At 41.6% G+C, this 23,235-nt stretch overlaps 1 protein-coding gene across 3 annotated transcripts in view; it reads left to right on the top strand.

Moving 5' to 3' along the window:
• BUB1 (BUB1 mitotic checkpoint serine/threonine kinase) overlaps positions 1-23,235 on the top strand; it is a 59,070-nt gene that overhangs the window by 10,956 nt on the left and 24,879 nt on the right. For 2 of the 3 annotated variants that reach the window (XM_066267698.1, XM_066267699.1), the window contains exons 7-15: positions 2,008-2,060; positions 2,145-2,329; positions 5,127-5,278; positions 15,854-16,116; positions 17,986-18,044; positions 18,815-18,943; positions 19,034-19,144; positions 20,138-20,231; positions 21,119-21,200. In XM_066267698.1, the coding sequence (XP_066123795.1) occupies positions 2,008-2,060; positions 2,145-2,329; positions 5,127-5,278; positions 15,854-16,116; positions 17,986-18,044; positions 18,815-18,943; positions 19,034-19,144; positions 20,138-20,231; positions 21,119-21,200 (1,128 nt within the window). The remainder of the gene's footprint in view (positions 1-2,007; positions 2,061-2,144; positions 2,330-5,126; positions 5,279-15,853; positions 16,117-17,985; positions 18,045-18,814; positions 18,944-19,033; positions 19,145-20,137; positions 20,232-21,118; positions 21,201-23,235) is intronic. The other variant, XM_066267700.1, reaches the window with a different exon arrangement.

Here is a 23,235-nt window from a genome sequence, read left to right as displayed (position 1 = left end):
TATATTTCCATTTTCTCAGCCACTATGTTGTGTGTATCCCTTGTTTCCTGTTTCACTTTTTAATGCCAAGTTTTGTGTATGTGTGTGTGTGTGTGTGTGTGTATAAAACTTATATATATGAACTTATTTTCACACTTTTCAAATTTGGGACTTGGGACGTGACTCTGAACTCTTCCTCAGGGACTGGCAAAAGCTATTTTAGTGAGAACAGCATAAGCCATCAGATGACATCAGTCAATTTTCTGCCACTAACCCATAGTACTGCAAACTTCCCTGCCATCTCAGGAGAAAGGCAGCTTCTCATCTGAGCTTATCTTTTAATCCTTCTTAGGATATTTGCCCTATGAATATCTCTTATGTCCTAATGGCTCATCGATGTGTAAAAATGCTCATCTTCTCTTTGCTCAGCCTTGTGTCTCAGCATCCTCCTTGGTACACTTGCTTTTTCAAAGTTGCCTGGGACCTCCTTAACTAAATCCAGTGAAAATGTCTCTGTTCTTAGTCCACATGGGCAAGTTTTATTAATATAACATTCCTTGCCTGGCCTGTGGTGGCGTAGTGAATAAAGTGACGATCTGCAGTGTTGCCAGTTTGAAACCCTAGGCTTGTGCAGTCAAGGCACATATGACAAACAATGAAAAACTAAAAGCGAAGCAACTATAAGTTGATACTTCTCTTTCCTCCTCCCCATCACTCATAAAACTAATAAATATTTTTATTTTTTTGTATTTTTCCAAAGTGAGAAGCAGGGGTGAGATGTTCAGGGGTCAGGCAGACAGACTCCCGCATGTGCCTGACCGGGATGCACCCAGCATCCGGTGCTTGTCCTCTCTGGGGCGTTGCTTCATTGCAATCAGAGCCATTCTAGCATCTGAAGCGGAGGCCATGGAACCATCCTCAGTGCCTGGGCCAACTTTGCTCCAATGGAACCTTGGCTGCAGAGGGGAAGAGAGAGGGAGAGAGGAGAAAGGAGAGGGGGAAGGGTGGAGAAGCAGATGGGCACTTCTCCTGTGGCTGGGAATCGAACCCGGCACTTCCACATGCCTGGCTGATGCTCTACTGCTGAGCCAACTGGCCAGGGCTATTTTTATTTTTAATTTTTTTGGGAGAGAGGAAGAGAGATGAGAAGCATCAACTCATCATTGCAGCACTTTTGTTGTTCATAGATTGCTTCTCATATGTGACCTGACCAGGTTGCTCTAGCTGAGCCAGTAGCCCCTTGTTCAAGCCAGTGACCATGGGATCATGATGATCCCATACTCAACTTGGTGAGCCTGCACTCAGGCTGGTGGCCTTGGGGTTTCAAACCTGGGACTTCAGCATCCCAGGTATACACTCTATCCACTGTGCTGCTACCAGTCAGGCTCCATAAATAAAACCTTAAAAAAATATATGTGTGTGTGTGTGTGTGTGTGTAACACATTCTTAGAATTAGAATATGAATTTTTAATTTTGCTAGATACTCAAACTATTCCAGTTACATTGTGCCAACCTCATTGCTTCCTATTGCCCTGGTTGAGTATCTGGATAGCAGTGGTGGATCTTAACAGTCACATTCCCGGGACATGTATGAGATATTCAGTGAATATTTATGTAGTGAACAAATGCTGGCATTGGGAACTCCTAAGGAAAGAATACAGTAGTAGTACCAAAAGAAAATCTAAATAATTATTTTTTAAATGTGATATTCTGCAGTGTTAACCCCATAACACTTAGCACTGTGGTTCAGCTCCTAAACTATGGATTGAAGGGAAATAAGTGCCTGTCCTTTTCTATTACCAAGTAGAAAATTTTAAAATCACTTTCTGTTGAACTTTTTGGTTGCAAACATTATCGTAAGATTAATAATGCAAACTAAAACTTCAGATAGTAATTTTAATTTAAAAGAACATAAGTCTGTTCAATGATAGAGAGGTCCTTTGAGCATTTTCATATTGTTTTGTGAAGTAATTTTGTGATGGTTTCTTTTCAGATAAGTGACTGCTTATGTTTCTTGTTTTCTCTTAGGGTCCAGAAGCTTCTAAAGTAACATCTTCAGTTTATGATAAAGAGTTGAATATGCAAGTATATTAAACTATTCCTTAATTTCCATCAAGAACTGCTTTTGTACAGTGTTGTAAATATTGTATTTTTCCTCATTATAGGGAACAAAGGGTGGTCACGATTTCTAAGTCAGAATACTGTGCCCAATCCTCTCTGGCAGCCAGAGCTGATGTTCAGCAGGTGGTTATGTACTGCAAGGAGAAACTTATTCGTGAAGACTCCGAGTTCTCCTTTGAAGAGCTGAGAGCCCAGAAGTACAATCAGCGGAGAAAGCATGAGCAGTGGGGTACTGCATTGTTCAGTTATTCTTATGTCACTAAAATAATCCTCATTTCTAAGTAACATTTTTAAGCAGATAATTGACTGCTAAATCTGCAAAAGTGTCTCCAGCTTATCCTGTGAGAGCCTAGACCTCTTTGTTCAGTGCTTTGTGGCAGTGTTGTTGAAGCGCTTGGAGATGAAGCAGCACTAAAGTCAGTATCCACACCTGTGTTGCTTTAGCTTTTAGCAAAATAGGCATTTTAAAACTTATAAACATTACCTCTATGGATTTGAATTTCCATATATTGCAACTCTAAATTGTTGTGTCAGCTTTTCATACATGAAAGGATTAAGTTAGGAATTGGGGTTGAGAAGAGATTTTTCAAGATCTGCAATTACTACAAATAAGACATTTAGAAGGAGGCCTCTGATAAAGCACCATGATATTTATGGCTATGGGTGGACCAACATTTCCTCACCAGGAAAACTGTGAACGTTAACACAAACACTTGCACTTTTTATTTGTTTAAATAATGTGGACCTCACAGAAAAATGAGCCTGTGTTCCCCTTAGGACTTACGCCATCTCAGTTATTTGTACTTTAGTCACTCTGTCAGCCTGCGTTTTGTACCTTATGTCTTACTCGGTTGCCACCTGTGAGAACAGTCAGCACTCAGAGAAGGCCCATTTTGTGCCATGCACGGGTGCATTTTTCGTACACGTGCTATGACCTGAAGTCTTAGCCAGGTAATTTGATTTATATATGAGGTTATGTGACCCATCATTGGAAGTTGGACTGAGTGGGGAGGATAGCTGTGTCGGGCTTGCCTGCTGGTTTACTGGCTGCGAGCTCTTTGCACAATTAATGCATGAGCATGTGGCCACGCCACAGGTGTATAACGTGACGTGTATAGTCTATGTAAGGCTACGGGTGCTGGCCCTCAGGGCAGATTGAGGATTGCCTGCCCACCACTGTGAGGGGCCATTTTGCTGTTCATTTGCCTGAGAAGAGGTTTTCCCTGCCTGTGTGCTCATCTTCCATTGGCAGACTATTAAACGGGAATGGCCCAATGCTTTCTGGCTTTGTAGTTTCTCTTCCATCTGCCCGAATCCAGTGTGAACCTGCCTGGCCTTGGCCACCGGCATTGCAGCCTGCCTGCAACATACTTGGCAGACTGACCCTTCAGAGAACTTTAGTTTTCTTAGAAGCACCTAAAGATTTATTTAAAATTATTACATTTTAAAATGATTTCCACAGTAGTGTTTTGTTTTAGAAGTGTTTAGTGTCATACTGTGCTATTACCAAATATTGTTGACAAACGTAAATTTTTTTGTAATTTATACGCCCTGAACTTAAAAGTAACCATACCAAGGGCGGATAAAAATTATAATTAAAAGGTGAATTCTACCAAACATTCACAGAACAATTAATACCTAATCTTCTCGAACTCTTCCAAAAAATAGGAGAGGAGGAAACACTTCAACATTTCCAGACTCTTTATTATGAAGCCAGCATGACTCTGATGATAGAATCAGACAAGGCCATGTCAAGAAAAGAATCACAGGCCAATACTGATGAACATGGATAAAAAATTCTCAACAAAATATTAGCAAACTGAATTTAACAATACCTTAAAAGGTTTGGGATCAGGTGGGACTTATTCTAGCAATGCAGGATGGTCAGCATCTGCAAATCAATCAACATGACATATCACTTAAAATGAAGGATAAAAATCACATGATCATCTCAGTAGAGTTAGAAAAATCACTTGACAAAATTCAACATCCATTTATGATTAAAACTTTCAACAAAGTGGCTATAGAGGGAATGTACCTCACTGTAATAGAGCTCACAGCTAACATACTCAGTGGTAAAAAGCTGAAAGTTTTTCTTCTAAGATTAGGAACAAGAGTAGGATACCCACTCTCACTACATAGTGTTGGAAGTCCTAGGCAGATCTATTGAAGAGGAAAAACAAAAGACATACAAGTTGGAAAGGAAAAAGTAAAACTGTCACTATTGCAGATGACATATGTTAATAAAATCAGTAGTTGCAGGTTACAAAATCAGTATACAAAACTGTGCAAAGTGAATACACTAACTCAAAAAGATATATGCACCCCCATGTTTATTGCACCATTACTTTTAACACCCAATATACAGAAACATTCTAAGTGTCCATCAATATTTGAATGGATAAATTGTGATTGATACATCTAAATATACGTACACACACATATCCACGCCCTAAAATATTCATCCAGGAAAAAGAAGGTAATCTTGCTATTTGTAAAAACATGGTTGGACCTTTAGGGCATTATGCTAAGTGAAATAAGAGAAAGATGAAACTACGATATCACTTCTATGCGGACCTCGTAAATACAACAGATTGGTGGTTGCCAGGGTTTAGGGTTGGGTGAAATGGGTAAGGAGAGGGAAGAGGTACAAACTTAAGAGTTATAAAATAAGTCATGCAGATATAATGTACAGCATGTGACACTTGCATGTTTGCAAGTTGCTATGCGAGTAGAACCTTTTTTTTTTAATTTTGTTTTTGAGAGATCTTAAAAGTCTTCATCACAAGGAAAAACATTTTTTGTAACCATATATGATGACAGTTGTTAACTACACTAGTGTTCATTTCATAATATATATAAATATAGAATCATATTGAACACCTGAAACTAAGTTACATGTCAATTATATGTTAATTTAAATAACTAACAAAATAAAGGTAATACATATTCAGCATATTCAGTTCTGATAAACTAATACATATGAAAACAAACTAGTAAAAAAATGTTCTTTGTTTTTCCTGAAGTAAATGAAGACAGGTATTATGTGAAAATGAAACAAGCAAATGCTTTTAGAGAACAAGTATTGAAAGAAAAAATGGATGAACTTTTTAAGAAGTTGCATCAGGTGGTGGAGACGTCCCAGAGGAGCCTGCCCACTCTTCCGGGAAGTGCTGAGGTTTGTGTGCTCTTCATTGACACTTCACTTCCCATGCCATTGATTTCTTTTTTATTTGCTCTTTTCTAGGCCTTATTTTTAGTTAATGCTGATGTTAAATGTGTATGTGCATATTTATATATTTAGGTACAGAGTAGGGCTAAAGTAGGTTCCTATGGAAAATAATGCAATAATTAATAAATAAATAATACAAGAATAAATTTTTTTGTGTACTCACAGTTGTAAACCTGCTTTTGCCATACCCTGCATTTATTTATATTTTGGGGTTATTTTGTTTTATCTTATTTATTTGGATTTTTTGCATTATTTGTTTTTCCTGGATAGTGCCAAGAAATTGTTTAAAAAGTTGTCTCGTTTTCTTTTGGTATATTTTCTTGGTCCTTAACAAGTTATGTTTTACCACACTCTGAAGAAACTGTTCAGTTAATGCTCTTACGTTCATTATGTTCAAATGCATCAGTTACAGTCTTAGTTTCACTTTTCTTGGCCACATTCCCCCAGAGCCTCTGTCTTTTCCTTCAGGCTGGCCTGGCACAGCTGTTTACTTCTATGATACATCCTTGTTTGTTTTTTGGTTCCTTAACATCTCGATTTTGGTGGCACACAGTCTCCAAGAGCTTTTTGTAGAAAAGCATACCTGAAGGTTAATTTTTTGAGATCTCTTGTATACATGGAAGCATCTTTATAATGCCCTCACAGTTGGGTGATAATCTGGCTGAGCATGGTGCACTGGAAGGTGAGTCAGCATGTTCTCACAGATTCCTTGAAGGCACTGCTCCCCTGCCTTTTGGACTCCTTGTCAGTGTTGAGAAGCTTGGAGTCATTCTGTGTGTGTTTGTGCACGCTGATCTTTTTTCTTAATTGAATTTATTGCGGGTGACACTAATTATACAGCTAGTGCTCAATTTACGACCACGATTGGTTCCAACAGACTGATCGTAACACGATTTGGTCGTAAGTTAAGTAGGCTATATGTACAGTACTGTGAAATGATGTTATAAAAATCTTGAAGTCATTTTATCATAATTTTCCTTCATTATTGTTATATACCATAATTTTCTTTGTTCATTTTATGCTGTTTGTATCATCTCTACACTATTTTGTTTCTTATTTTTACATTCGTCAGGTTTAAGTAAAAACTGCATTACCAGTACAACTGGTTTAATATTTGCAAAGACAATTTCTTCTTGGTAGACATCTTGGGGAGGGGTTTGATGAAAAATATCCAAGACACAAAACACAGATTGCTGTACCGAGTCTGGGATAACAGTTGAAATGGTGCACGCGGAGATGGTAGTGCTGCCGGAAGCTGGTCTGCACTGTCGTACACTCAGCTGGGCAATGCTTGCGCTGCCAGATGCGGAGCAGTCGTGGCTAGCGATTGTGGTCATAAAGTCGAATGATCGTAAGTTGTATAGGTCATAAGTCGATCAATATTTGTATAGGTTTCAGGCACCCAATTCTACAGCACATCTGTTCACTGTATTGTGTGTTCACTACCCCAGTTCAAGTCTTTGCCTATCACCATTTATCCCCACATATACCCTCTACCACCTCCTCTCCCACACCACCCACCCTAAGAGCCTTTCTGATTCCAGTTTCTGGGACAGTGGCTGGGTTGTCTTTCCACAGTGTTGTGACATGATGGTGATGTGCCTTCCATCCATTACACTTTTCATCCATTACCTTCAATGCTTGAACGTTCTGTTCCTGTACTTCTGCAGAATTTTCTTCTTCCTTTTTTAATACTTCTTCCCCATACATATTCACTGTTTTAGTTTTCTATAATCATATTTGACAGAATGCTTACAAACAACATACATTTACTTTGCATAGTTTGGGAGGCTGGCAGGTCAGGGTGCCAGTATGGTTCTGGAGAGAGCCGTCTTCTGGGTTAAAGGCTGTCATTTTTTTTTTTTTTTTTTTTTTTTTTTTTTTTTTGCTATGTTGTCGTGTGGGAGAAGGGAGGAGAGGACTCTCTGGGGTCTCTCCTATAAGGGCACTGTTGGGCAAAAAAGTGTGTTTAGGTTTGCTCACTTATATTTTGCATTGTGCAGGGCATCACCATGTGTGTGATCTATGGAAGGCTGTGGGTGCTTGTTTTCAGGGCAGCAGATTACAAATTGCGGATTGCCTGCCTCCATGGGGAGGGGCGATTGTTTGCTATTGTTTGCCAGAGAAGGGGTATTTCCTCCCTGCCTGCTTGCTCTTCAGCGGTGAGGTTGGTGAGTTACCTGATGGGATCAAGGGTAGGGGCTTGGGAGCCCTGAGTGAGAGGAAGGCAGTCTTCCCTGCCTGTTTGCTCGTCCACTGTTATGAGGCTTTAATAAATGGAATGGCCCAGCATTTTCTGGCTCCACAGTTTCTTTACCGTCTGCCTGAATCTAGTGTGAACCTACATGGCCATGATGGCAGCCACTGGCCCTAATGCCCCTAGCTCATTTATAGACTAGCTCTGTCTTTCCCCATTGATTTAAGATATCTTAATGCCTGACCTGTAGTGGCACAGTGGATAAAGCATTGACCTGGAACCTGAGGTCAACCTGTGACTCTTTTGTATCTCTAATTTGTACTTCGTAATCCCTTTACCTTTTTCACTTAGCCACCCAAATCCCCTCTATCTGGCAACTATCAGTTTGTTCTCTGTATCTAAGTCTTTTTCTATTGTATTTGCTTGCTTTGTTTTTTAGATTCTGCATATAAGTGAAATCATAGGGTATTTGTCTTTCTCTGACTTATTTCACTTAGCTTAGTACCCTATAGGTCCATCTGTGTTACTGCAGATGGTAAGATTTTATTTTATTTATGTTTTATTAATACCCTGTTGTATGTGAGTACTCTTTCTTATTTATCCATTCCTGTTTTGACTGGAGCTTTAATCTGTTTATATTTAAAGTGATTATTGATAGGTATGTAGTTATTCCCATTTTACTGTTTTCTGATTATTTTTATAGTTCTGTTTCTTATTCTCTTGCTTTCTTTTCTTGTATGTTAATGACTTTCTGTAGTGTTTGATAGAATCAATCGGAGTCCGAAAGGCCAGTGTAACAGGCTTTAATAAAAGGAAACCTGCCAGGCTGTCTCGTAAAGAAGAGCAGCAGCGGCTACAGTCTTTAGGCCACTTTTTAGGGTAAGGATAGGGAAGTAAGAAGGGTAGAGGGGCATTTGCTGATTGGCTGTCGCTATCGCTGGGTAGGGTTGCTTTTCACCAATTATGGATGTTGGTACATTTTCAATCGTCAGCAGTTTCAACCATCCATGACTTCATCGAACATTCCTTTGTGGTTGGTCACCTGCCGCAAGCCCTGAAACGAAACTTGAAACTCGTGCTGGCAGGTTAAAGAAATGCAACCTAAGATTCCCGACTATTTGATATATTTATATAAAAAGGAAAGAGAATGATTCCTAGAGAGGCTCAAGGGAAAGGGGACGGAGGTCATCATCTTCTGTAACTTCTTCCTGCTGAGGGGCGGTGAAGGGTTATGGTCTCTCTAGGGATCACTCTCAGTGGGGAGTAGAGAGGTGCAGTGATGGCTTCCTGCCGGGTAGGGGTGTATTTACAGGGGTCCAGATTTTTCTGTTTCGTGAGGGCAGGTTTCAGGGTTGGTGTGTAGGGCTAGGTAGATTTCTCCAATTTTCTGATTGGCGAAGGCCTGCATGTGGTTCTGTAAGAAACTAGTGAAAAGAGGTAAGAGGCAGGGTCCAAAAGCTAGAATAATAAATAGGAGAGTGAGTGGACCAGTGAAAGGCAATAGTCAAGACACCCAGTTTGTGCGAAACCACTGGTTCCATGATTCGGTTTGTTTTTCATGGATTCACTGGGCTCGTTTCTTTAATTTGATTGCCACGTTTCTAACTAGTCCTGACTGATTAAGGTAAAAGGAACACTCTTCTCCTAGAAAGACATAAATACTTCCTTTTTCTGCCCTTAAGAGATCAAGTCCTCGGTGATTTTGTAGTGTGATGGCGGCTAAGGAATCAATTTGATCCTGAAGTTTTACTGGGGTGGAGGCAGTTTCTTTTAGGGAGCTTTGGAGGTCTTCAGAGAGAGTGTGGTAATAGGACAGGGCAGTGGCCAGTTCCCCTGCCCCTAGACCTACTCCTGTAGAGATTCCTAAAGCGACAAGAAGAGGGATTACTTGTATAGCTCGTTTGGTCCTTAGATTGATGGGTAGTGTACTAGGAATTGGAAGAGGCTCATGGGGTGGGATTAGGCTGATATTTGGGGTGAGATAGACTAGGGTACAGGATCCTGTCCAATTAGTAGGGAGACACATATAGGTGTTGGTCCCATACAAGTAGAAAGCCCCTGATTGGGTGAGGCAGGCTGAGAGGTGAATAGAGAATAGATGGACAAGGGGTCGGTTTCGTCTGTCCAGCTCTGAACTCTAGACAGTCAAGGTGGAGGAAAGTGCAGCCCCAACTAGAGGGGAGACATGGTCAGAGGCCTGCTTTGAGCATTGCAACCGTGTGGTAGGGGTAGTGAGCCAGGGATATAGCCGTGTGGTGGGACAGGAGCATTTATGTTGTGAAGCTGTAAGAGTAGGGGGTCCTGTGAATTGAACGGAATTAGAAAATAATCCGTTTACTTTTGGAGAAACTTGATAGTTAACTCGATGATTCTGATGGTCTTTGGGAAATTGGATAGTTACTGTGCTGTTGCAGAGGTTAGAAGGGAGGTGACCCACTGGCACAGTACCTTGAGCAGTAAAGCATAAAGGGGCAGGTGAAAGCAGGGGGGTGTTCAGGGTCCCCAAGCAGGGGGAATTTGGGTTTTAATTTTTTGAGCTGGGAATAATAGGTTTGATATAGCTTATTTGCTCGGTTGGTGGCTGAGGTGGGATAATTCCCTATAAGGGTGTCGGCTCTCTCAAAGAAGGAAGCCCCTTTTTGGGTTTGGTATATGAGAACTGTCCGTAGAAGGTGGGTGTTGTTGTTTGGGATGGGGGGCAGAGTAAGCTGAGGAGGACATAGACATACACATCCAGCAATTAACTGCATAGGAAGAATTAGCTTCAATTAAAAGTCTTTGAGTGAGGTTAAGGGAACGTTCTATATATGTGGCCTCTAGGAGAGAGGAGATGGGGGCGGCATATGTGGCGCTCAGTAAGAGAGAAAGTAGAACTGGTGTTAGGAGATCAAGAACTGGGGGCATGGTGGTTGGGCTTAGGGGTGATTAAGAGGAAGAGAAGAAGAAATTGAAAAGCCACTGTTTCTTTTGGAGAAACTTCAAGTAGAGAACCTTGCCAGGCCAAGTCCCACATCCAATTGAGGAGTCTGTCAATCTCACTGAAGTGAGGCCTTAACCAGGAGAGGTCCTCGGAGACCTCAAGAAGGAAGTAGAAGAATCTGGCAAGGTGGTAATTGGCAGTTGCCTGTTGTGAGTGCCTGCTGGACTGGGCGGTATGGCAGGATATGGCCTCTTGGAGGATCATTATGAGATGGACTGGTCTGGTTCTTGTATAGGGGAACATGTGGAGGTCAGAGCGTTGGAGGAGGACGGAGGAGAAGAGGTTTTTGCTAAAAGTATTTGGTAGGTCGAGTAAGAGGAATAGATGGAGAGTCGAGATTGGAGAAAGAAGAAAGCCTGTCCATAGGGAATTTCTGAGGCCTTCCCTCTCTGGTGGCAAAATTTTCTAGGTCCAAAAGAATGTTTATGTCAAATGTGCTGTTTTGGGGCCAGTGGGAATCATTATCGAGTTTATATTGGGCCAGGCTGTATTGCAGAAGAAGAGGTCCAAGAGACCGAGTTTAACGAGATTTTTAAGAGACAGCCTGGGGGTGTAGCCTCAGAGGGTCTTGATTGGGAGGAGCCCATACTGGGTGAGCAACAGGGGAGGGAACAGGCGTCCCTGTCCTGATCCCTTATTGTGAGAGAGAATGAGAGACAAGAGACTGTCGATCGTCACCGAAGGTCTTGAATCCAGAAGGTCCAAAGACCGAGAGTTACCTGACTAGGTGCCTAGATTTCCGAGAAAATGAGAAATGGGACAGGCCACTTAAACGAGAGTCCTCCCAAAGCACAACCCTGGGCCAGAGATGGATGGGAGGCACAAGGACCTACCGGGGATAGGAAGACCTCAAAGAAATCACCTACCTCTGGTCCGGCAGGGGTTTGGGACAGGGTCAGACCGCCGGCCAATCAACCTACAATTACACGTCCAAACAGAATCAGGGAGTAAGCCTGGGACAAGATGCCACTGCCCACTGCTTCCCTGGTGGTAAGTTTGGACGGCAAAGAGGGATTGTCCAGGCAGTTAGTACCCTGTCCTGGGTTTCGGCACCAAATGATAGAATCAGTCAGAGTCCGAAAGACCAAGTGTAACAGGCTTTAATGAAAGGAAACCTGCCAGGCTGTCTCAGAAGGAAGAGCAGCAGCGGCTACAGTCTTTAGGCCACTTTTAAGGGTAAGGATAGGGAAGTAAGAAGGGTAGTGGGGCATTTGCTGATTGGCTGTTGCTATTGCTGGGTACAGGGGTGCTTTTCACCAATTATGGATGTTTGTGCATTTTCAATCGTCAGCAGTTTCAACCGTCCATGACTTCATTGGACATTCCTTTGTGGTTGGTCACCTGCTGCAAGCCCTGAAACGAAACTCATGCTGGCAGGTTAAAGAAATGCAGCCTAAGAGTGTTGTATTTAAATTCTTTTGTCCTTATTTTTTAATGTATCTCATGTAGATTTTTGGTTTGTGGTTATGATGTGCTTCATATGTACCAAGCTATATTTATAGCAGTCTATTTTAAGTTGATGATCACTTAAGTTAGAACACATTCTAGAATCACTATCATTCTTACACACCTCCTCCATATTTATGTTTTTGTAAGTATATTTTACTTTTGCTGATGTGTGTTTATGTGTATTCCTTATTTTACTATTGTAATTACACACAATCTTCCTACTTTTAATCTTTGTTCTAGCTTTAGTGTTGGTTGGCTGATCCACTGACTTTATTATATATTTGCCTTTGTCAGTGAGAATTTTTTTCTTTGTGATATTTTCTTATTCACAGTTTTTTTTCTTTCTTAAGGAAGTCTCCTTAACATTTTTTATAATACTGGTTTGGTGGTAATAAACTCTTGTCAGTTCATTCTCATCTGAGAAGCACTTTATATGTCTTTTGATTCTAAATGATAGCTTTGCTGGGTAGAGTAGTCTTGATTGTAGGTCCTTTTTTTTGGTATTTTTCCAAAGTTAGAAGTGGGGAGGCAGTCAGACAGACTCCTGCATGTGCCACCTGGATCCATCTGGCATGGCCATCAGGGGGCGATGCTCTGCCCATCTGGGGTGTTGCTCCATTGTGGCTAGAGCCATTCTAGTGGCCAACGAGCTGTCCTCAGCACCTGGGCCAACCCTGCTCCAGTGGAGCCTTGGCTGTGGGGGGGGAAGAGAGAGACAGAAAGGAAGGAGAGGCAGAAGGGTGGAGAAGCAGATGGGCACTTCTCTCGTGTGCCCTGACTGGGAATCAAACCCTGGACTTCCACATGGCAGGCCCACGTTGTACCGCTGAGCCAACTGGCCAGGGCTGTAGGTCCTTGCTTTTTTATCACTTTGAATATTTTGTGCCACTCTCTCTGGGCTGCAAAGTTTCTATTGAGAAATCAGCTGACAGTCATATCAGAGTTCCCTTGTAGGTAACTAATTGCTTTTCTCTAGTTGCTTTTAAGATTCTCTCCTTTGTCTTTAACATTTGCATTTTGATTATGCTGTGTCTTGGTGTGGGCCTCTTTGGGCCCACCTTGTTTGGGACTCTGCATTTCCTGGACTTGTATGTCTATTTCCTTCATAAGTTTTCAATCTTTTGCTCTGTCTCTTACTTCTCTTCTTCTGAATCCCTATGATGTGAATATTGGTACATTTGGTATTGTCTCAGGGGACCCTTAAACTATCATTTAAAAAACTTTTTTGGGGACCCTGACCAGTTGGCTCAGCTGTAGAGTATCAACCCAACATTCGGAAGTCCTGGATTCAATTTCTGGTCAGGGCACACAGGAGGAGCAACCATCTTCTTCTCCCTTCCCCACTTTCTCTCTCTCTCTCTCTTTCTTTCTCTCTCTTCCCCTCCTACAGCCATGGCTCAATTGGTTCAAGCATGTCAGCTCCAGGTGCTGAGGATGGCTCTGTGAAGCCTCTACCTCAGGTGCTAAAAAATAGCTTAGTTGCGAGCATCAGCCCAAGATGGGTGTTGCTGAGTAGATCCCAGTTGGGGCACATATGGGAATCTCTGTCTTCCTTCTCTCACTTAAAAAAAAATCTCACTTAAAAAAAGAGAGCAACTTTTTCTTTTTTTTTTCGTTGCTTTTCCAATTGTGTGTTTTATGCTACTTTTTCTTCCAAATTGCTCATTTGATCCCTTGCTTCATCTAATTTTATGTTGATTCCATCTGATGTATGCTCCATTTTAGTTATTCTTCACTTCTGACTGGTTCATTTTTGTTTTCTATCTCTATTTTTATGTTTCCAGTCTGTTTGTTGAGCTTCTCACTGAGCTCATCAATTCTGCCCCTATATTCATTGAGCATTTTTATAACCAGTATTTTGACCTTTGAATATGGTAGATTGCTTATCTTCATTTTGTTTAGTTCTTTTTCTGGAGTTTTTCCTCTTCATTCATTTGGGACATGTTTTTTTGTCTCTTCATTTGGGCTGCATCCCTGTGCTTATTTCTGTGTATTTGGTATATCTGTTATGTCTCTCTGTCTTGGCATGGTGGCCTTGTGTGTAGGGGTTCTGTGAGGCCCAGTGATGCAGTCTCCCTATTCATCTGTCCCTTGTGTGAGATTTGTGTCCCCTTCTGTTGTAGCTGAACCTTGATTGCCTTGGCAGGGCAGTGGGTAGGACTGACCCTCAGGCTGCCTGGCTGTGAGGACTGGCCATGACATTACAGTGGACAGCTATTATGCAGAGGCTGACCCCACAGAGCAGTATTTGCTTTACCATATCTCTGATGCATGCCACTCCACACTTTGGGCGTGTCATTTGTGGTGCTAATTTGGTGGTGCTCTGGTATGATCTGAAGCTGGTCACTAGGTGTGTTTATTCTGGAACTTCTTGGGATCATCTCCAGTTTAGGCCAAGTTCAGCTGCGGCCTGTGTCTGGCCTGGGGCCACCTGGTAGGAGCTACAAAGTGATCTTCAATTGGTAGCTGTCTGTGCTAGGCTATGAGGCTCCTGGGAATTGTTATACTGTGAACCCAGGCTACTAGTTCCCAGCTAGGGGCTGGTTAGCAAGAGGAACTGGGCAAGAGGAGGCCACTGAAAGGGTTTTGGTTAGTGTGCAAGTCTGGTGGGGCAAGGTCTTAGAGAATCAGCAGGATGGGGTGAGATTATATTAACTAGGTTACTGAGAGCTAAGATTTGGACCAGATCTGTGCCTGTAGACTATGTTGGAGGAGGAACAATGGCTCCTTCTAGCACTCTTTCTGGGATATAGCTGCCCTTCCATCCTTTGCTCTAAGCCTGACAATTCATTTCCTTCCAGTATGTCCCTGGCACTTTTTGAGCTACTATCCCTTCTCTGGATTTTAGGGTATTTGTGAGTGAATGAGTTTGTGCTCAGGCCCTTTGAGAAAACACCTGGACTCTAGCAGCCCTTTGTCTCACCTAGACAGAATCTCTTTTGATTTTTCACTTCCTGGCATGGTGATTTGGGGCGGAGAGCCTGGTGTGGGGCTCCCTCACTCCTCAGGGAAGACTTCTACAGCTGAGATATTTCTTCCAATTCTTAACTGCCACATGTGCCAGCGGGACCAGCCTGCTTTGTATCTCAGTCCTTCCTACCACTTCAACATGGTTTCTTTGTATCCCTGGTTATAAGACTTCTTTCTGTTCAGCTAGTCTTCAGGTGGTTCTGAAGGGTAGTGGTTCTATAATTTAATTGTAATTTTGATTACACAGCATTTACTTACTCCACCATCTTGATTGGAAGCTGTGAGTATGAACTTTCTATATTTGTCCATTTGTCTGTGAAATAACTATTATTGTCCTAGATAGCTGGTGTTTTTCTTAACAATTTGTAAGAATACATTTATATGGTGAGGGGCTCACTCTTCTCTCTTTTAATTTGGTAACATACGAGTGTACAACTGCACCCTACATTGAGTAGAAAAGCAAATATCTTAAGTGAAAAGCTTGTTATCTGTCTCATATGAGCTGTGCTTGTATGACAGTTATAATTATAGCTTATACTCATGTTTCCTAGTCATTAAGAGAAATAGCTACCAAGAGTATTTTAATAGAAGGAACATCATTATGAGCATTTGATAACACTGACTTGGTCTTTTCCCAAAACTAAGTGAAGAGAAATAAGGCAGTTTTTAAGAACTAATAAAACTATAGCGGGTATTATTTCAGTGGTTTAAAGTTTGAGCTGCCAGTTGTGGCTGTGGTTGAACTACAAAAGCATCCCTTGTGTAAAATGGTCCTTTGTGATATTATAGACTATTTATTTAAGAATGCTATGCTTAATAGGGAAGGAATCTCCTGAAGACAGATGCCAGTGTTTGAAAAGCTGTAGTATCTAATTACCAAGATTCTTGATTTCATGGCTATCCTTTTGTTTGCTTAACATGAAAGGTTAATCCAGCAAACACGGGGCCAAGCATAGGCTCCCAGCCGGAGCTTCTGAGCACCCCATCTCTGCCAGCCGAAAGTCAGCCGACCTCAGAGCACGTCGGTGAGAAACCCAGACAGGCACCTCCTGCTGTTCCTCCTGAGGCCAATGCTGCCACTGTTGATTTAGTTTCCCCAGCCATCAGCCAGAGTGTAGCTCTTCCTGTTCCTTTGACAGCCCATCCAGTGACAGACTTCATGTTTTCGGTGACCGGAAAAGATACCAGGTAAGCTAAAGCTGGTCCTGGAGATGACAGTAGTGTGAATGGCATCTTTCAGTTCTTACATAATTTGCAAAATCAGGAGCAAGATATATATAAAAGGCTGATGATTTCCTTTTTAAACAACTTCCCAGCATGCCAGGGTTTGGGGTTCAATTCCTGGTCAGGGCATATGTGAGAAGCAACCAATGAGTGCAACTAAATGGATCAACTAAGTGGAACAATGAGTTGATACATCTCTCTCTCTCCTTTTCTCTCTCCCACACCTCCCCTCACTCTCAAATCAATGGAAAAATTTGAAAAAAAAAAGAAAAAGATAATTCAGAACTGAGCCCTGAATTCTGCCATGTATGTAAGAAGAGGACTGTTGTTTGGTAGCCATGGTTCCATTAGTTATTCATAGTTAATTTATGCAGCTATAAAATGGTTAATGCAGGAGCAGTGACAGGTTCCCTAGAAGTGAGTCGTGTCCAGCTGCCCTTACTGAGATGGAGTAGTGAGGTCGTGAGAGCCAGAGACAGCTGCCCTTTATAATATTGTGAAACTATTTAACCTAATGAACATTTGAGTCTCTGTCAGAAGCACTTCAGATTGACCCGTAATGGAACCCACGGCATTCTCAGCAGCCTGGACAGCTTGCGGTGGCAGAGAAAGGGCACCTTTCTCTGGAATCTCATATATAACTTATGTTTTTATGACTTTTTAATGGGATTATACAATTAAAAGTACTGTATTTTTTACTTTACATCTTCTGTTTGTTATTTTGGGGTGTTTTTTTGTTTGTTTGTTTTTTTGTATTTTTCTGAAGCTGGAAACGGGGAGAGACAGACAGACTCCCGCATGCGCCCGACCGGGATCCACCCGGCACGCCCACCAGGGGGCGACACTCTGCCCACCAGGGGGCGATGCTCTGCCCCTCGGGGCATCGCTCTGTCACGACCAGAGCCACTCCAGTGCCTGGGGCAGAGGCCAAGGAGCCATCCCCAGTGCCCGGGCCATCTTTGCTCCAATGGAGCCTCGCTGCGGGAGGGGAAGAGAGAGACAGAGAGGAAGGAAAGGGGGAGGGGTGGAGAAGCAGATGGGCGCTTCTCCTGTGTGCCCTGGCCGGGAATCAAACCCAGGACCTCTGCATGCCAGGCCGACGCTCTACCACTGAGCCAACCGGCCAGGGTGTTATTTTGGGTTTTTTAAATATTTTTTTCATTGATTCGAGAGAGAAGCATCAACTCATTATTCCACTTAATTGTGCACTCATTGGTTGCTTCTTGTATGTGCCCTGATAGGGGCTTGAAACCTGTGACCTTGGTGTGCCAGGATGACGCTATCCACTGAGCAAACTGACCAGGGCCTTACTTAACACCTAACGGTCCATTCAGAGAATTCTACAATATGAAATAGATGAAGTCCACTATCATAGCAATACTTAAACTGACAAAAATGTCTTCTGTACCATGTTTTTCTTTCTTGATAACTGTTGAAGTCTGAAGAACAGTGCACTGCGTCTCCTGCTCATGAGGAATGGTGGCCATGCAGCTAAAGCATAGCAGTATTTTCCCTTACCAGGACTGGAGAAATGCATGTTAGCCCTTTAGCCTGTGTGATAAATGGGGCCTTTTGAGTTAGGGAGCCATTGTCCTGTCCTACCACATGAAGGAATGATTAGTGTGGTGTTAAAATGAATAATCACTGTGTCAAGCAAATTTTAGTACTGGGCCTGTATCTCTTAAGAATTCTTTTTCTCAGAAGAAAATGAAAAAACATATACTACAGACCTAAGCATTTCCATCTGTATTTCAACAATAGGCTTGTAATTATTGACAGTTTTTTGCTGTTCTTTCTTGAGAGTTAGTGTGTCTTAAGAGTTTTCTCTTTCAGATCTGTGACTAGAGATACTCAGGCGTTCCAGCCACAGAGCAGACCAGAGATAAAAGAAGGTAATGTGTAGTTATAATACATTTGTTTCTGACCTGTTTGCTCAGACTCCTCCAGGTTGCTCGGATGTCTGTGTGGTGGCGTGATTTATGAAGGCTTCAGACCTTAATGAACTGGGTGGTAGCTTTCCCATTAGAATGTAGAGATTAGATGAGCCTTGGACCATTTCAAATAAAGGTAGAAGATACCCAAAAGAAAGTAATATTTGGGCCATGGCCTACAAGAGGGGGCTGCTCATGTGGCCAGCTTGGAAAACCTGCTGAAGGACCATGCAGAACCCTCTAGTGGGAATGTTCCTAATGTATCTAAGCACAGCAGAGAGGCCAAGGGGGCTGGAGTGAGCAGAGGAGGAAGAGGAGGGGGAGAGCTGGGTCAGCAGGGCTCAGGTGTGCAGGGCCTGGACTCCAGCTAAGTGAGACAGAAAGCCAACCTAATCATTTAGAATGGGACTATCATTAATGTGTATTTCTTGGGATATAGTGGAGCTAAGGGTTTTTTAGGACAAGGCTGCCAATTAGATATGATTTTAAACCAAAACACTGTGCTCTTTAAGCTTTTATTTCCTTTGCTGTAAAAGGATAATTCTTGCCTTACCTGCCTCATGATATTATTTTAAAAATAAAAATGAAAGTACTATAATAATGGAAGTCCTAAGTGACAATTATCAACAATAATAAATGTTTTAATCGTAATGTTTCTGAATTGTGTGTACCTTTTAAATTATTTTGATATTCATACTGATAATTGCATTTTGTCCCTACTTCTTTAATAGGGTATGAAACACATAAAGTTGTTAACACAAGTTCTTTTCACACAACTCCAAACACATCACTGGGAATGGTTCAGGCAACACCATCCAAAGTGCAGCCATCACCCACTGTGCATACAAAAGAAGCATTAGGTAAAGCCTTTGGAATATGCAACTTCTGACAACAGATTAATGAAAAATCTTTGCATCTCTGTTTACAGTTATTCTTTCTGCCTCTTTAAGGTTTCATCATGAATATGTTCCAGGCTCCTACACTTCCTGATATTTCTGATGACAAAGATGAATGGCCATCACTAGATCAAAATGAAGATGCATTTGAAGCCCAGTTTCAAAGTAATAATTTGTTTAAAAACTCATAAGTGCCTAGCATTGTGGATGGTTGTCACAGGAAATATCAAGGATTATACAAGAAGGGGCCCTACCCTTGATTAGCTTGCCACATAAGGGCAGGGAATGCATGAAATAAAAAATCAGAGAATGGGCCTGACCTGTGGTGGCGCAGTGGATAAAGCGTCGACCTGGAAATGCTGAGGTCCCCGGTTCGAAACCCTGAGCTTGCCTGGTCAAGGCACATATGGGAGTTGATGCTTCCAGCTCCTCCCCACCTTCTCTCTCTCTCTCCCTTTCTCCCTCCTCTCTAAAATGAATAAATAAAATTTAAAAAAAAATTAAAAATTATATAAAAAAAAATCAGAGAATGTTTGACAAGGTACTTGATGTGGGCCATAGACCTGGTTGGTTTCTTAAAAAATAATAGTGCCAAAAAAGGACAAGCTATCCCCATGGGTAGAAACGGCTAGGAAGGGCTGAGTACTTGAAGTCTTACTTGAGGCTTGCCTGGTAGAATGGTAGGGGCAAAGTGCTGGAGGCCAGCAACTAACTGTCCTACTTTTGTCAGGAGTCGGGATTCCTGCTGTAAGCCAGCGAGAGATCATGATAAAACTAAACAAGATTTAGTTAGTCTTGGGAGAATCTGAAATATAAAGCTACAGGGTTAATTATTCCTTATACAAAATGGAAAATAAAGCCACTGAGCTTTGTTCAGTGACTCAGGTGATAACAGTGTTTTAGGAGAATGATGACTACCATGTTTTATATAGGGCAGGTACTCAAGACCTGGAGGCTTGAGTGTGAACCCCTTTGACCTAGTTCATTCATCTCAGTACAGTGACTTACCATATTACCTAGTATTTGAAAAGCTGCTATCACTTCTCTTTTGTAAGCTGTTATTTTATTTTCTTACTTGTAGTTGATTGAAACTTAGCATATGGGATAATGTTTTTTTCCCCAATGCAATAATTAAATGCTGTTTTTTCTCTGTTGCAGAAAATGCGAGGTCTTCTGGAGCTTGGGGGGTCAATGAGATTATCTCGTCATCTGCTTTTTCTGTGTTTGAAGATAGAAACAAAGAAAATTATGGGTACTGAAAGACCTAGTTAAAATCACATTATAGGTGCTACCTTTTGTCACAGTGACATGGAATGCCACACAGGTTCCTGAGTCTCAAGGCAGTGAGGTGGTGATAGAGTGGCCCCTCAGTCAGATGGTTTGCATTAGTCCCACCTCTGCCACTGATGAGCCTTTTGACCACGTAACCAGGAGGTTGTTGCTAAAGGTTTCCAGATCCTCAGTGCTATGCGGTTAAAGCATGTGGTAATGAATTATCAGGACTGAGGGATTCTGTGGATTTGAAGTTGCATTAGATGTGAATGAATATTCGTATGGCTCTGTTTATATTTGCAAGATTGATCAAGTAGGAAAGAGGTGGCTTACCTGGGGTCATGCTGCATAGAGAATATGTATTAAGGCTGAGAGAAATTAATTAGAGTGGGAAGCTCCAGGAATTTTTCACTATTAACAATTTAAACTGTGGAAAGAGAAGTATTGGTGTGAATTAAAGGTATCTCAATATGGAAGAGATTTATACTGAGACAGAAAGGAGAAAGGGCCTGACAACCTCTCAGAGAGAAATCCCACACCTAGACCAAGCACTGGAAATAAATCAAATGCATGGCATCCCTGACTTTCTGTGGCCACAGCCCTAACCCTTTCCTAAAATTTATAACTCAGTGTAATAGAAGCTTTTGTATTTTCTACCCTCTGAAGTAACTCTACTCTTATACATAGTCACATTAATTGATTCCACACTCTGTTTTGCTACAACTATTGTAAAAGTAAGGAATACATATGTAAATACTATATAATTAAATAGAATAACTGGAGGATGCTTCTAGCACTCTTCATAAGTGATAGCATTTATTTCCTTGGCATATTTTACTATTTATAATTTTACAAATCTTTTCTTAGATTGCCACAGCCTAAAAATAAACCCACAGGAGCCAGGGCCTTTGGAGAACGCTCTATAAGCATATTTTCTACACAACCAAAGGTAAGTAATCTGCTTTATCTGTGAAATGGGGCTTACAACCCTTTCTCTTTTATTACCAAATAGATATGCCAGGTAAATTAGATGATGTATATAAAACTGTATTGGAAAATACAATGTCCTATGAAGAGTGTGGTTTTAGGGAACATTATTCTACAATTGTGTTTCTAGTATCTGCCAGGCACTGTGATAGGTATAGAAAATAAAAAAGGAATTTGATGTGATCCTTGCCCTCCAGGAGCTTGGCCTGTAGACAGGAGGACCTACAGGGGGGAACAGGGAGAAGTACACGTTTCCTAGACCTGGGAAGTGAGACCTGCAGTGGACTGTTAGTGAGAATTATACTGAAATGGTCCATCATCAGTCACTGCAGCAGATGAGTGTCACCGGTTTGGTGACCCACGATGTTCCTTTTTACAGCAGCTGTTGTGTCTAGCCCACACATAGCTTCCCCAACCCTGAGTGTCACCAAGCTGCACTTCTCTCCACTTAACCCCAGGCTGCCCTCTTCTGTGGTGCATCAGAGTGGCACTGAGAAGCTCTGCTGAAACCTGGCTTGTGGTTCTCACCCCACATTGGATTCTTTTGAGTAAATTATCATCCAGCTCTCTAATGCTTCTGGTGAACTTTTTGACTTTTAAAAATTTTCCAAGTAATAGGCTGAATTTTAAAAATAGCAGCATCACTTCCTAGTTGCATTTTATTGAACTATTCAAGTATATGTGCTTTGACTAAAAAACCTGCAATGAATTATCCATATACCCTGGCCCTAAGCATAAGCTCTATGCTGTGTTCACCTGAAGATGCAATCAGCTAGCTTTTCCTGCAGTATTGGAAGAGATTTGGTGGAATTTATGAAGACTGCTGTATATATGAAAACCAGGGGTTGCATTTTAATGAGCAACGGAAGAGCTTTGGTCAAGTTTCTGTCTTTGTTATAGAGTCTAAAACTTGACCTTTGCATTCTTATACTTACTTTTGCATTCTTGAAGAAATAGCTGATTCTTGGGCTACAGCTAGAAAAATACAAATGAGCCTGGAGCATCTCACAGTGCCAGAAAGTAAGGAGTGCTTTTGGGAAAACGGTGGAGCACAGGAAAATGCAGGAGCCAACCCAAGCAGCCACTACCAAACCTGGGACAATGTGAACGAGAAAATAAGTAGAATAGGGTAGTATTAGATTTTAATCCAAGAAATAAATACTCATAGTGCTGTAAATAAAATGGGAGAGAAAGGACAAAGTATCCTTAAGAACTCCCAAGTAAGGTAGAGGGAATGAGTGGCAATAGAAAATAGACATTGGAACCACAATAATAATTGCTGCACCAAGCACTGGTGAATATTAAAATTAGCTAGCAAAACTTGTCTCACCCAAATGATTGATTGTTGCGATTTTAACATTTTTTTACAAATTCTTTGATAATCCTGTATCGAGATGGTGGATCTTAGTTTACCTTCCTTTGACTGTAGGCTGGTCTTAGTGACTTGCTTCTAAAAAGTAGAGAAAGGGAAAAACTGTACCTGCAAGTGGTAAAGCTGGCAGACACTACCTTGACCTAGTGATCAGTAAACTTTACAGGTGATAAGTTGTGTTTGATGCCATGTATCCTCTAGCAGTGATCGGCAAACTCATTAGTCAACAGAGCCAAATATCAACAGTACAACGATTGGAATTTCTTTTGAGAGCCAAATTTTTTTAACTTAAACTATAGAAGTAGGTACATTTCTTATCGAGGTAGCGCCCGCACGGAGTATTTTCTGGAAGAGCCACATTCAAGGGGCCAAAGAGCCGCATGTGGCTTGCAAGCCGTGGTTTGCCAACTTCTGCTCTAATGTGATATAATAAGAAATGATGATTCACCCTGATATTCTTCCCAAAAATCTATAACCCCAGTCTAATTTATAGGGAAACATCAAATAGACCTAAATTGAAGGGACATTCTACACTGTACCTGATCAGTATTTAAAAGTATCAGTGTGAGAAAAACTAAGAAAGGCCAGTAAACTGACACAGATTAGAGGGGGGCTAAGGAGACAT

Source organism: Saccopteryx bilineata, chromosome 3 (genome assembly GCF_036850765.1).
Source record: "Saccopteryx bilineata isolate mSacBil1 chromosome 3, mSacBil1_pri_phased_curated, whole genome shotgun sequence".
Taxonomy (NCBI): domain Eukaryota; kingdom Metazoa; phylum Chordata; class Mammalia; order Chiroptera; family Emballonuridae; genus Saccopteryx; species Saccopteryx bilineata.
The sequence above is the reverse complement of the archived record's forward strand: the minus strand, read 5'-3'. Positions and strand labels throughout refer to the sequence as shown.